At 31.0% G+C, this 13,735-nt stretch overlaps 3 protein-coding genes across 5 annotated transcripts in view; 1 reads left to right on the top strand and 2 right to left on the bottom strand.

The window, feature by feature from the left end:
• The window catches only part of LOC108745591 (serine/threonine-protein phosphatase 1 regulatory subunit 10), a 20,112-nt gene extending 10,696 nt beyond the window's left edge, over window positions 1–9,416 (top strand). For all 3 annotated transcript variants that reach the window (XM_018481826.1, XM_018481825.1, XM_018481824.1), the window contains exons 5-9: window positions 3,156–3,379; window positions 3,471–3,612; window positions 4,312–4,629; window positions 4,893–5,052; window positions 8,039–9,416. In XM_018481826.1, the coding sequence (XP_018337328.1) occupies window positions 3,156–3,379; window positions 3,471–3,612; window positions 4,312–4,629; window positions 4,893–5,052; window positions 8,039–8,846 (1,652 nt within the window). In that variant the 3' untranslated portion in view covers window positions 8,847–9,416. The remainder of the gene's footprint in view (window positions 1–3,155; window positions 3,380–3,470; window positions 3,613–4,311; window positions 4,630–4,892; window positions 5,053–8,038) is intronic.
• Window positions 9,417–10,457: 1,041 nt separating this feature from the next.
• LOC108745476 (calcium load-activated calcium channel) lies at window positions 10,458–11,592 on the bottom strand. Its single transcript, XM_018481645.1, has 4 exons — window positions 11,303–11,592; window positions 11,122–11,199; window positions 10,726–11,045; window positions 10,458–10,661 (listed from the first exon to the last, which is right to left on the bottom strand). The coding sequence occupies exons 1-4, from the start codon at window positions 11,361–11,363 to the stop codon at window positions 10,569–10,571; spliced, it is 552 nt and encodes a 183-aa protein (XP_018337147.1). The 5' UTR covers window positions 11,364–11,592; the 3' UTR covers window positions 10,458–10,568.
• An 868-nt stretch (window positions 11,593–12,460) lies between these two features.
• LOC108745494 (RNMT-activating mini protein) lies at window positions 12,461–13,079 on the bottom strand. The gene is made up of 2 exons (XM_018481673.1): window positions 12,928–13,079; window positions 12,461–12,825 (listed from the first exon to the last, which is right to left on the bottom strand). Exon 2 carries the CDS (start codon window positions 12,812–12,814, stop codon window positions 12,509–12,511), a length of 306 nt encoding a protein of 101 aa, XP_018337175.1. The 5' UTR covers window positions 12,815–12,825; window positions 12,928–13,079; the 3' UTR covers window positions 12,461–12,508.
• Window positions 13,080–13,735: the final 656 nt, after the last annotated feature.

The following is a 13,735-nucleotide window of genomic DNA, read 5'->3' as shown; positions in this document are numbered from 1 at the left end:
TATATATATATACATAGGAAAGTTCTATTAGTTTCTTAGATTAGAATCGTTTATATTGTTGTTATTTGCACGAATGAATTTTAATTCTTGCAACATTAGGAACTTTCACATAATTTTTAATCGACGTGACGCAATGAGATATTTAAACATCATGGGTTGCGTCGAGAGTACTTTAATACACGACACTATTCGAAGAAACTCTGCTCAGAGAGCAGAGAAATGTCATGTTTTTTTCTTTTTTATCATAGATTTATGTGAAAATAAAAAAATCCTTTATAACACAACCTATACTCTCCTTAATTTTTATGTTAATTTCTGTTGTGCTTTTTATTTCAGTATTGTGTATACTCTCTAATATTTGAGATATAACTCAGTTATTCTATTCGTTATTCGAATTTAATAAGGATATCTGGAGATAATATCCAAATATTGGTAGTATTACTCTACACTGTATCCTTTAAAATATTAAAAAGCTAGTTTAATACAAATCCTATTTTGTTTGTAGTATATTAAAGCCTTTTTGTAAAACAGCGATAAAAATATTTATCCATATGAAGGATAAATTTATACATATAAATTGATGCATATGAATAATAATAAATTTATATGCTTTAATGTGTTGTGATACATTTCTCTAAGATTATTCCTTATATTAAATTATGATTATTAAAAAAAAAAATAAAAATAAAAATGAATATCTTTCTTAATCACCATATTAACATAATATTTATGTATGTAATAGCACTTTTTCATATATATGTATATATAGAAGTCTCAAGTAGTACAGTAGCGCTTGTAGAGCGCTAAAAAAATGATTATACGCGCTTTTTTAGCGCTTTGTTAAGTAATTATATGCGCTTTTTTAACGCTTTGTAAGCGCTGTGTGCTACTTGGGATATCATTTTTACAATTTGTAATAGTCAAGATTTTATTGAAGCGACTTAAATTTGTTTTCATAATAAATAGACTTATATTGTAAAGACAACTGTAATTTAAATACAATTATTACAAATTTTCATCTTTTTGCTTATGAATTTTTTTGTTATGAATATACGTGACCGCAATTGTTATCTCTATTTTGTATGATTTTTATATGCAGTAAGAATAAATATAAAAATTCACTTTATAAATATGTGTCAAAATAAATATGTGTTAAACAATTTAATAAAAACTAAATATGTTGAATTAAATTAAATAATACATATCAAAGAAGAGCGCCAATAAGAGTCAGCACAGAAATTGTTATTTGTTGATAATAAATTCATCACACAATCCGTTCATAGCTTTCATAACGATCGAATAATGTTTTACTGTTCACCAACAATTTCACGGAAATTTTGCACTGAAGAGAATTCGAATTGTAAATTGAAATATCTATATATAATTGTATTATGCGATCTAGTGTTTTACAGAAAAAAATCTTCAAATATTTAATTAAGCAAAGTTATTAATATCCAAAAAAATCTCCATGCTGGTTTTTATTGGCATACTCTTCTTTGAATTTATTGTTTAATTTAATAATCATGTGAAATAATACCTAATATTTATCTTACACTTTTCAGCGCTGTAATTATAAAATGATGTAAAGAAATATATATTTTTTTGTAAATCGTTATTGCCTTAATTTTAAAATTTCTTTATATAATAATGTTAAATTAAATTACAGAAATTTATTACATGATAAACGTACGTATAACATTATTAAAATATTGTTGATTTTATTTGATATATAAAAATTTATTTTTTTTCTACTATTATGGTATAATGTGTAACATAAAAAGTAATCTTGAATACATTTTATCTAATTTAATAAAAATAAAATTTATAAAGAAACACTTGTTATTTTTTCTCAAAAATAGATATTAAATAAATATTAAAATATTACAAATTAAAAAAGTTTTAATACATTTGATAATTTATTTAAAAAGTATAAGAACTCTCTCAATAAATATTTATAGTTAATAATATATAATAATTGTATTAGACGCATAATTACTTTTCCTTCAAAATTGTTGTACTCTAATTTACGTTTATGTTGCACACACATTCTATTTTTTACGGTTCGTATATCATTTATTATTTAGAAATATAATAACACCATTATTATTTATCTAATTTGTTTCTTAATTCTTTTTATATTATTTATTTATATAACTAATATATATGTGAGACAATATAAGAAATTCTTTCAAAAAATATACTACTAGTTTAAATCTATATCTCTTTTCTCTTACAGGATGTATTGAGCAGAATTGAAGACAAACTCATTTCGGCAAACAAGTTATCGTTAATTTCTATTATGGAAAGTGTTTCCTGACATTAAAGAACTGGTATTTTATTTGCAGCTGCTGAAAAATGGGAAACATTTTTTATTTTTTCAGATACCGAATGCCGAATACCGGATACTATTAAAGCAATGAGTAAATCGTCATGACTTTGCGACTAATATTTTTATGTAACAATTTTTGCAAATCACAAATCCATTTACAGAAACAATCAAATATATAAGATTGCTTGAAATTATATTTTATATAATTGTATATACAAATATTTCTTACTGTTCAGGCATAATTTCAGATGTGAATTCAGAAAATATAATAAGCATAGTTTATATAAATATATTTTTTGAATCGAAATTATTCAAAAAATTGACAAAAAGAATTATTTAACGAAACAAGAATAATCAGAATTGAGAGTTCAGAAATGGAATAGAAGCATCTGTACTAATTCGTTTCACCTTGGTGTCAAGAGTTTCATCGTGGAATTATGCCTATGTTAAGAGAAACATTGTATATTTATAAATTTTTATAGTATAGTACGATGAAATGTATCGCTGTTTTTCAGAATCGTTTTAAGCAGAATTTCCAGGATGTGCTCCAACTCTCTTACTTCTTTTAGAAAATTTTGAAATTTTTAATATTTATTATTCGACTTTAATGTCGTGGACACTCCAGATTTTCGTATTTCGTTTCTTAATTGCTTTCAATTTCAGATACCGGGACAGCCAAGTTGAAATTAAATTTTGCAAAATATTTTTTTATTGGCAGAGAGAGAGAGAGAGAGAGAGAGAGAGAGAGAGAGAAGTTGCAGATTCGATAATTTATTGTTATTTTCTCATCATTAACGATAATTCTCAAATTTTTTTTTATTTTCAGCGATGATGCTACAAGAAAGCGACATGTTCATGGATGCTCTCACTGCGTCTACCAAAAGCAAGGAACCGAGGAAGCGTAAACGGAGAGCTTCGATCACGAAAGATGGGCCCTCAGAAACTAAAAAACAAGAAATTGTTAATTCTGATAATCGCGAGAGCACGCCACCACCTTCGCCTTCAAATGTTGAAGAGAAATCGTCGGTCGCTCTCAAACCTAATTTTAAGGTAAATATGCCGGATATAGAGTTGGATATAACATTATTATACTATATAGTTGTATAAATTCATTACGTAATAACTGCATTTTTTTTTACAGTTCTATCAGGACACGCTGGAAATAGATGAAGATAAAGATCAAAAGGAAAGAGAAAGTGGCGAAGAAGAATCGAAGAAGGATAAAGATTTGATGCTTGATGAAGAGAAAGACAATAGAGACGATGATGATATTGGAAGTAACAGTATGTATTTTATCATTATTTTTTAATTCGTAAATTCTTATTTCTACCAATGTAGATTAACTTCAATCTCAGTTTAACTCGCTCTTCATCTTTTTCTAATTCTTAGAACTAAAAAGAAATAAAGAGTTATAGCGTTTTTCTTTAGAATGCACTGGGTATAGCTTTGCACCAGTTGCGTGTAAGCTCTGCATTGCACTGGAGTGATGCACATCATATAGTGTACACTACTTCATTATGCGCTAAAATCCTATTACCGTACCTTAACTTCCATTTTCAAATTTTAAATAACACACTGGCTCTACACCGTACCGTTGAGACGGTGTAGCAAAATCGCACTTTGTGCATAAAACTTGTACTATACCGTAATCATAGAAATACGGTACGCCTACTACTATACGCCTACTACTATGGAAACGCTATTAGTTGAGAGATTAAAATAAATGTGGACATAAGTAGCGAACAAATATCTCCGTTAAAAAATTAAACTGCACATAAAAAATTATATAATTATATGGCTTTATTTTATTTGTATATTATTTTATTTACATATATATAATTTAATATTTTTTATACATTAAAAATTAATGTTATTATTATAATACAGCTTAATATTACAAATGATTCTTCTGTATCATCATGTTAAAATAAGGTAAAATAAATTGTCTAAATAATAATTAATATATATTTGTTTTATCATAGCACCGACGCCCGAGGATGATGTGGAAGAAATGAAAGACGTAGAATCACCAGAAGATGCGTCTTCGGTAGTTTCGGATTCGATTAAGAAGGATAGTTCCTACCCCGAAATACGATATGTAGATGGACTTAAAAGCGTTCTGCTACTTCAAAAGCGTAAAGGACCGAAAAAGGTTTTGAAGTGGAAGACAGATCTAGAATCTATACGTTATTTCGAATTGGATGAAACGGAAAGAGTTAACGTAACGAAGACATTTACCGACATGAAACAGATGGAAAAACAAAACGAGAGGGAGGCATTCCAGATGGCCCGAAAATTAAGTACGTATTCGTAAGACAATAATATAATTCTTTTAAGTACAATTACATCATTAAGTATCCGTTTATATAAAGTACAATAATACACTCGAAAATTATTTAACAGTTTATTTATTTCAATTATTTATATTCCATGCATGATTATGTGTGTGTGTGTGTGTGTGTGTGTGTGTGCGCGCGCGCGCGCGCGCGCGTATGTGCGTATGTATGTATACATATACATATATACAGAATTTAATATATAAAATGCTTTTTTGTGTTATTAGATACTGAAGATTTAATGGAAGAGAGAACGAGATGGAAACCTTTAATTCCGATTGATCTACCTCCTCCGTTAGTGGACCCCGGAAAGGACAGCAAAGAGAAGGATATTCAATATGCTCGTGAGAAGGGCATTCTACAAGCCCTTTATTTTAATCGAAGCATGTACGTAATAATTTCGTTGATATTTTCACAATAACGAAATGAAATATATTTTTATTTTATAACATATTTGTTGTACAAAAATACTAAACAATAGAAGTAGAAAACATATCTACATCTGCTCAAATAGCACAGTAGCTGTTAAAGCATGCTTCTATAGCATCGTCTCTGTAATTTGGGACTGCATACAAAATTAGCCAAACTAGGCGAAACGAACTACATTACTCTAGTGTAGGTCCTTGGACATTAGGGCATACTTGGAAATGAGAGAATGGATAGTCTGGCAAAGTTAGGAGATTAGAAGTGGGTCTGGCTGATCAGACTGTTACAGTTCTCTTTTTCGTGAATAAAAGAATCAAAGATTGATTGGAGTAGGATCATCTGAACTCATCTGATTAGATGGTAAAGGGCTACCAATAATCCAATTAATGAAACAAGTCAATCAGAACAAAGGAGTTATGACAATACAATAGGGAGAAAGAAACTGAGATTCTTACAGGACGTATGTCCCAACCCTCACTTATATGATCTTAAATTCCACTGTTCTATACTCGCTTGTAAAAAAATACAGATCTTGGGGCTATATATTTATTGAGCCAGAGAATCTAGAAGAAAAAAATAAGCAGTCTTATAAGTCTAATATATATATAGGGCTAGGAGGATTGACTGCTTAACCTCGTAAACAAGCGAGGAGTAATAAAAGAATATATAATATCTATATATCTAAATAATAATAAGTAATAAGAACTCCTCAATATTGAAACTAAAATTATAAAAAAGCATTTTTGCTTTCGCATCCAATGTTCCATTAGAGGAATTTGGAATTTATAATTAGTATTTTGTTAGAGAATGATAACTCGATTAATTTTATTTTTGACACAATTTGTGAATGATTAAAGTATTTGGTTAGTAATAAAGGAGGATGTTAATAAAGTATTGATTTTGGTTCCCAAGGTATACCTGAATAAATCTTGAAAAATTATCGTTTGGGTCTTCAGAAGAGAAAAGAATAACAATCATTTGTCCGAGAAGTAGTGGGAACATTGCTAGAATAGCTTAAATATAGTAAAAAAATGACACTCAAAAACCTTTATTATTGATAGCTTTATATTGCTCCTTCTATATTTGCGACTTCATCATATAATACAAAATAAGATAATTGACCCAGCAATGAATACTTCACTAATAATAGTTTCAATCGTTTTCATGTTTATCACCCTTTCTTTTTACTCCAGTAATTAAAATATTTTATTGCAATATTTTTATCGTTGAAATTGCGTGTCACTAAATCTATTATATAGGCATACTAAACATACATATTTAAATATGCACACACGCACGCATAGCAGAGAAAGTTTGGAGTCGCTAAATATTACAGGAGTAACGAACTGTGGAGTCGTGATCTGTATCAAAGAATGCTAAGCGGACCGTGGCTCTACCTGGTGTATCTTGGAGGGAATAGTTCACTTGGTTCACACTGCAGCAATTGCCCACTACCAATCACAGCAATTTCTGCGTAGAGTTTTTATTTTTATTTTTTTTTTTGCCTAGTACTGTGATTATGTTATTCGTAATTGGCTCGTGTGCAATTGACATATTAATCCCATCCTAGATAATGCTAAAGTAGTCCGCAATCTTTATATGAAGAAGTATTTATACGGTTCTGGCTAAAATCAATATTTTTACTTATTAACTGTATATGTGAATAATGTTCATCATTTTACTATATATTTAAGCCGTTCTAGCAATGTTCCTACCCTCCACTTCCTAGACAAATGATTATTATTTCCTATCTTCTGAGAACCAAACAATGATTTTCCAAGATCTATTCCGGTGTATCATAGGGTCAAAATCGGCACTTTTTTAACATTCTGCTTTGTAAGAAAGGCTAGCAATAGCAATTCTAAAACTAATTCACTGTACCATACATTAAAAATATTTCCAACAAATTTAGAGACATTATAATGTACATACAAAAATGTCTTTTTTTAGTCTCAATAAATTAGATAAATTTATTAAGATGCATAAAGACTCACTTTCAGATTCCTCTAAAAGTAACGTTACAATGGACACATTCAGCAGACTCAACTGTTAAGTCTGCTAAATGCGCTCTTTTAGTCCATTCAGAATGACAACCGCTCACTTAGCGCTTAGTGAGCGCTTAGTGAGCGGTTCTTAATGCTCCCAATGGTTGTGTACAGCATGGAGAATCCGTGAACACTTGCTGCTATTGGATGATCTAATACGTAGTCTATAATAGATAGCAGCAATAATGGATTAAGGAGGAGGCATAGAATAGAAATCAACCAATCATAATTGTAAGGGTAATAATTAACTATGATTGATCGATTTCTATGCCTTTTTAATTCATTACTGTTACTGCTCATTGTAGACCACGTATAAAAGAATATACCATAGCAGCGAGCACTCATGGATCCACTCCGCAACAATTGAGTCTGCTGAACACGATCAATCATGCATTTCATTGGAAAGATGTGAAAATTTTGAATATTGAAAGTATTTTTAATAAGCGACTCATGTAAAAAAAATTACACATTAAACAATAATGTGTTCTTAACTTACAGACAGATACCGAAAATCTAGATTCTGCGTACTTTGCGGTTTTCAATAGCGGCTAAATATTTTGTATTTTAAATAAAAATCTTGACAAATCCCTGCGTCATTTTAATCTAATTCGACAACATTTATTTGCAATTTTACGTTAGAAATGGACATAGCAGGACTATTGGCTCACTACAATTTTTATATAACTATTATAAATCATTATAAATTATTTTAAAAAATTTTTTATCACTCACATTTTATATTAATGTTTAATCATCGCTTCTATACAAAAATTCACTATTGGTTTGTGAGGATTCGTGGCGAGTATCTGTTATAAATTTATGAGTCTTTATACCCAATGTAGCATATATTCAAATTTTCAATCAGTTGAAAATTTTCAATTCTGATCATTTTTGTACTATAGGATTCCAGATTCTGCGGCCGAACCTGATGAAGAACGGCACCATCTACTGACCGATCCTAAAATAATACCATTAGAAGATCTCACGGGCAACAAGGAGAGCGAGAAGGACTTCACAGCAGTACCATGGCCGGAACCCAAACCACAGCCACCGCAACCGTCGACTGTAACGACGTTCCATTATCCGACAACATATCCGCACAACCAACAGAACATGATGACATCTATGGGACCTCAATCGACAATGGGTCCCATGCCGCAAATGCCGCAACAGATGATGCCTCCCACGCACATGGGACCTCCTATGACTCCAGAGATGGCGGGACCAATGCCAGCCACCGGTGGTGGTGGTTGGAGGACAGGCGATGGCAAAGTTCTCGTGCCAGACGTTAATATAAACCCGATGACAAACATGTCGGGTGGTTTTAATCAGGGGATGGAGGGTGCTCCCATGGTACCACCGGGAATGATGGGACCACCGCCTATGTATAATCAAGAGGGCTATGGCATGATGTGCCCAGATGATATGGGATACAATAATTTTCAAGGTCCGCCCGGACCGATGTATGGTCCTCCTGGACCTAACTTTCCAGGTCCAAGAGGCGCTCATATGCACAACAGAGGTAGAGGTGGTCCTGGCTGGGGGTATCGTGGACCTGTTAGAGGTGGTTGGAGAGGTGTCGGTGGAGGTGGATGGCGAGGAAGTGGAAAACAGCCACCGGTATGTAGACAATTTTCGAAAAACGGTTTTTGTCGAGTCGGTGATAAATGCCAATATCTTCATCCTGGTGTAAACTGTCCGCCGTTTTAAAAGTGAAACTAAAATAGTGTAATAATTAAATTGGATACTAGTGATTTAATATTGACTGAGTGATATTGAAAGAATGTCTTCAATTGGAGGTACACAAAAAGTGACGAAGCAGAAGAGGAAAATGGGATTACTTGGCAGCGTTTTAATAATATATTCATATTATTGATGATTTCCTATGGGACTCGTATCGATGACAATTTATTTGGAGAGTAGATTCGAGTGCACACGCGAACAATGCGCAGTAGGCAATTCCCAAAGTGATCATTAAGTGATTAATGTGCAATTTTTTTTAAAGAGTATCTGACTATGAATACTATTTCTATCTGATAATACTCGATACGTTCAAAAGTTATGTAAATATGATGACATTTCAATGAATGTGATATAAAGTTGTCACAGCATTCGATATGGTCGATTGCAGCAAACGCATTGTAAAATTGAATTATAACCATACTAAATTCATATCGGCTGCTGGACAGCAGAGCATTTGAGAGATTGTTAAATTAATCCTTTTTTCTTTGAATTCTTATGATTTATTTAGAATTATATCATCGACATTTGAGTACGAGATTTTTCCTTCTTTCTTTTCATTATTTTCCTTTCATATTTATATTTCCTATACGAGGTCATTGTCGAGATTATAATTATTTAATATAGTTTTCAAATACAATTCAAAAAATTATAAAGAAGGTTGAAAGTTATATTGATATGACACAACAGCTAAAGTATTCTACAATACACATCCTTGAAATTTTTTTATTAAGACTCGTGCTGTACGTTACCACCACTTCGTGCTTAAAATAATCGAAATTCTGAGATAGAAGCAATGTCAATAATAATATTTATATAGTAATTCCTAATGGAATAGAAATTTCAATGTAACAAGCTCACACTTGGAAATGTGGTGCTGCATCCCGCTAGAAGCGAAAGTTTAACAAAAAAATGAGGACAAGTTTATATATTTTAGCATAATAGAATAATTTTTATGTGTAGATTCTTTGTAAATATGTTGCATTATATATATATATAAGCAGACCATTCTCTATATAATGATAGACTGTTAGATTTACAATTAATTGTGTAACAAAGAAAAGATCAGGACAGTAATGGGTATCATATGTACATGCCTTTAAAGTTATAATCGACCTGATATTATTTGAATTAATTTTCTCGTGTTTGATGTACAAAATCATGTAATAATTCTTTGTAATCTGAATCATCATGGTAGCCCAATCATAAATTTTTTACCTTGTAAGATGATTAATTACACTTTTTTGTATATGGTTGAACATTATGTTTGTACATAACATGTTGTATAAGCTTAAAGAAAATACACAAGTCACAATTATTTTTTAAAATTGTCCAATAATTTTGTGAATTAAAAATATCCTTTATTATAAATAACATACATTCACTAAAGTAACACGGTACCTCAAGATATCTTATACCACAATTCTATTTTACTCTATTAAATTCGTCAACAAACAGATTTTTTAACAAAAGATTTTAACATATTTTTAAATAAGCGCAAAGGTAAGTTATTTTATATTTCAAAGATTAGAAATTGTAGGAACATCCGAAGACATTTAAATATAATTCAATGCAGGAAGTAGCACGTGAAGATTATAAAGATTAGATACAAATAAATTCTCAAAATCACACAATAAGATGTACAAAAGAGATTTTTGTAAAAATACCAGTAACAATTTATTAAATTTAAATTTATTTAAATTGCTGAGGTGGAGGTCCAAAGATACTTCCGCTCTGTTTGCTCGCAGTTCTGGATGGCGCGAAGCCAAGCATTTTCTGGATATTCTAGAAATGAGAAGTACCAAAAAGATATTTGTACTTGCCTGCAATCGAGACAAGCCGGACTTACCTGTCTGATACTCATTGTACACAATATGTACAAAAATATGAATGAGCACTCCGTGTAATCGTCACCCGGGAGATTTCTATGCGACAAGCCTTGTATCCAGCTGATCGGGACAAACGGTAATCTGGCGACCACTCGCCCATCAAATATGTTGTTGAACATACTTAATAATGCCGTAAACGCAAACCCAATCGCGAACATAGACTTCATCTTCACGAGGGACAGGTCTCGATTGTTGTTCTTCAACCTCTCCTCCTCCCGTTCGATTTTTTTCTTCTGTTGCCTGTCTAAAGAATCACCATGTGCTTCTTTTCTTTTCTCCACTAAAAGATAAGAGCAAACATGTTAATATAATTATTATTTTTGTGTTGTACAGAGCATATCTCAGGAAAAACTCACGCTTTTTGCTTTGCTTCTCAACCTCGGCCTTCAATTTTTGATATTTTTCGGTTCTGTACACCATCAACCATGTCAACCCTAAACGGCACAATGAAACGATAAACGTAAATACATGTTGAATCGAGATAAATACCGTTTTACTTTTCTTCCTCTATATTTATTGATGCATTTATATACTTACCTTCGCCTAGTAACGCCGTGCATATACTGATAAACAAAATTAGAATAGTATCTGCCCACATATTTGCAAGATCGTTTTTTTAATCACAGTTCGTACAGTTCAACGCGATCACTCTTCATAATAAATAATTTCGCTCAACTGGAAGAGTTCCCTCTTAATGAATCGTATTTTTGTTAAGAAAGTCGGCGAATAAACATGAGAATAAACGTAGATAAATGTATTAAATTACAGACATGGCGAAAATGTACATCCGTGTATCGTTTGGTATATTCAATCATTCAGCAGCAGGTAGGTGAAACGTGGTTTCTTCGGGGAGTTCCGAAACGCATCAGTATTGTGTTCAATAAGTTCATTGGTCGGCTTCTGCCAACTCTTATTTCTCATTGACACATAACCTAATAATAGCATAATCTAATTCTTTTCTAAAATAATTTTTGAACCTATAATAAACCTATAACAAGATATAAATATAACAAGATATAATATATCAAGAATAAAATAAATAAATATACATATAGAATTTAGGTAGATTTTTCTTTTATACCTGTTGTTTTTCTTGACTTACATATAAATTTGAACCTTTATTTATTTTATTCTTGAACATAAAAAGCGCAAGAAATACAAATATATCTAAAGGAAATTAATTAATTGCATATATTATTCATACATTTATTCTGAACAGTTGAATTAATGTATTAATTGTTCATTTATTTGTGTAAGCTACATGTTACATATATCATAAGAATATAAACACTATATATATATATATATAAAAGTGTAATTGTATCTTAAATATTCTATGAAGAAAACAAATGTTATACAATTGGAAACTTTTCCATCTATCTCGTACACATATTGTACAAAAGAATGTCATACCTTTACTGTGAAAAATATGCTCTTGTGACTTTCTTAATTTCAGTATATAATAAAAGCAAATTATTATAATTGCTTCTTCTGGTATAACAGTTCAGTAGGGCTAAGAACTTTTAAATATAAAATTATTATTCGTTATTAAAATGTGAATACTTGGTAGACTAAATAAGTACTTTATATGTATCAATTATTAATAATAAAATATATATAAACAAGTGCCTTACATATAAATATTTCATATACATATCACCTATTAATAAAACACATAGATAATTAAATAAGACAAAATTTATATGAGAATGTTATTCGAGTTCTTGTATCCATGTCGCTAAATTAATACATCCTTTGCCGATGTTGTACGAAGTGTTTACCAGCATGCCGCTCCAGTTTCTCGGTTCTTTCATTGTTACGACGATCCCAGTGATGATTACGCCTATCGCGATTTTGATTTTGGTTCTGACGCGACCAATCGTGCCTGCGTGGCTTATTATACCAAGGGTCTACAATTGGTGGTTTCTTTGGCTCCTGTGTTTTAATCTTCATGAAATCATCATCCTTCTCTGTATACCGGTCTTTGAACTCCTCCTCGCATTCTTCTATAAACTTCGTTTGCTCGCTTGTCAAAGTGATATCCGTCATGATTAACGAATCTATAGTTTGTACATAGAACGATAATGAATTAAAACAATAATAAAATAATTAATGAAGATTCCATAAATATGGGAAAAATCTTCATTATAAATAAAACTTACAATCAGAAACATTTCACGCTTTCGTTTGTTTTAGCTTCTTATTATCTGCTGTAAATCGTTAAATACTTTTCATAAATACTTTGAGCTTGTTGACTTGCAAGTGGAGGTTATGTTCTTTAACAGAATCATACACACAGGGGTGCGTTCCAAAACTCGACTATATCAACTCTGAGTATCTTTTATTCTTGTTCAACACCTCAACAATTGAGTGAGTGCTCGCTGTTATTGGTGTATTCTTTTAGATTATCCGGCATAGATCTGGAAGAATATACATCAATAGATCTGGAAGAATATACATCAATAGCAGCGCTCACTCAATTGTGAGTCCGCTAAACGCAGCCATTGGATGCATCTATTGTCTTGTAGAAAAAATATTTTGACATGAAACTTTTTTGACATAGATTTTACGAAGCTATAAAGCCTGTTATAGAGATGAATTTTGGAATTACACTTCAAATTTGCTCTTAAAAACTTATAAAATTTAATAAATAAAATGATATGCCCTTTATTCGCGGTGTAAATATATCCCAAAGGAGAATGGATTAAAATGGATTAAAATTTTTTTCTATCCGAATGCGTATTTTAAATGACAAATATATTCAATTCAAAATTTGGAATAGGAAATGCAGTTTTTCAATTCAATTGCATTCAGTTGCATCTAATTGAATCCAATTGAATCCAATTAAATACAAAAAAAGTATTCGCTATTTAAAATACGCGCGTTCGGATAGAAAACAATTTTAATCCATTTTAATCCATTCTTGTTTGCTGGGAAGACACACTTGTAACGAGTAATTATTTATTCTCT

This window comes from Trachymyrmex septentrionalis, unplaced genomic scaffold, assembly GCF_001594115.1.
Source record: "Trachymyrmex septentrionalis isolate Tsep2-gDNA-1 unplaced genomic scaffold, Tsep1.0 scaffold14, whole genome shotgun sequence".
In the NCBI taxonomy this organism is placed as follows: Eukaryota; Metazoa; Arthropoda; class Insecta; order Hymenoptera; family Formicidae; genus Trachymyrmex; species Trachymyrmex septentrionalis.
Note: the sequence above shows the minus strand (reverse complement) of the source record. Positions and strands in the feature narration are given on the sequence as shown.

Coding starts and splice junctions, on each gene's coding strand:
- LOC108745476 (XM_018481645.1), bottom strand. CDS start 11,363: ATGTGGGCAGATACTATTCTAATTTTGTTTATCAGTATATGCACGGCG. Junction 11,046..11,121: donor TGAGAAGCAAAGCAAAAAGC/GTGAGTTTTTCC, acceptor CTTATCTTTTAG/TGGAGAAAAGAAAAGAAGCA. Junction 10,662..10,725: donor GTACAATGAGTATCAGACAG/GTAAGTCCGGCT, acceptor TCTCATTTCTAG/AATATCCAGAAAATGCTTGG.
- LOC108745494 (XM_018481673.1), bottom strand. CDS start 12,814: ATGACGGATATCACTTTGACAAGCGAGCAAACGAAGTTTATAGAAGAA.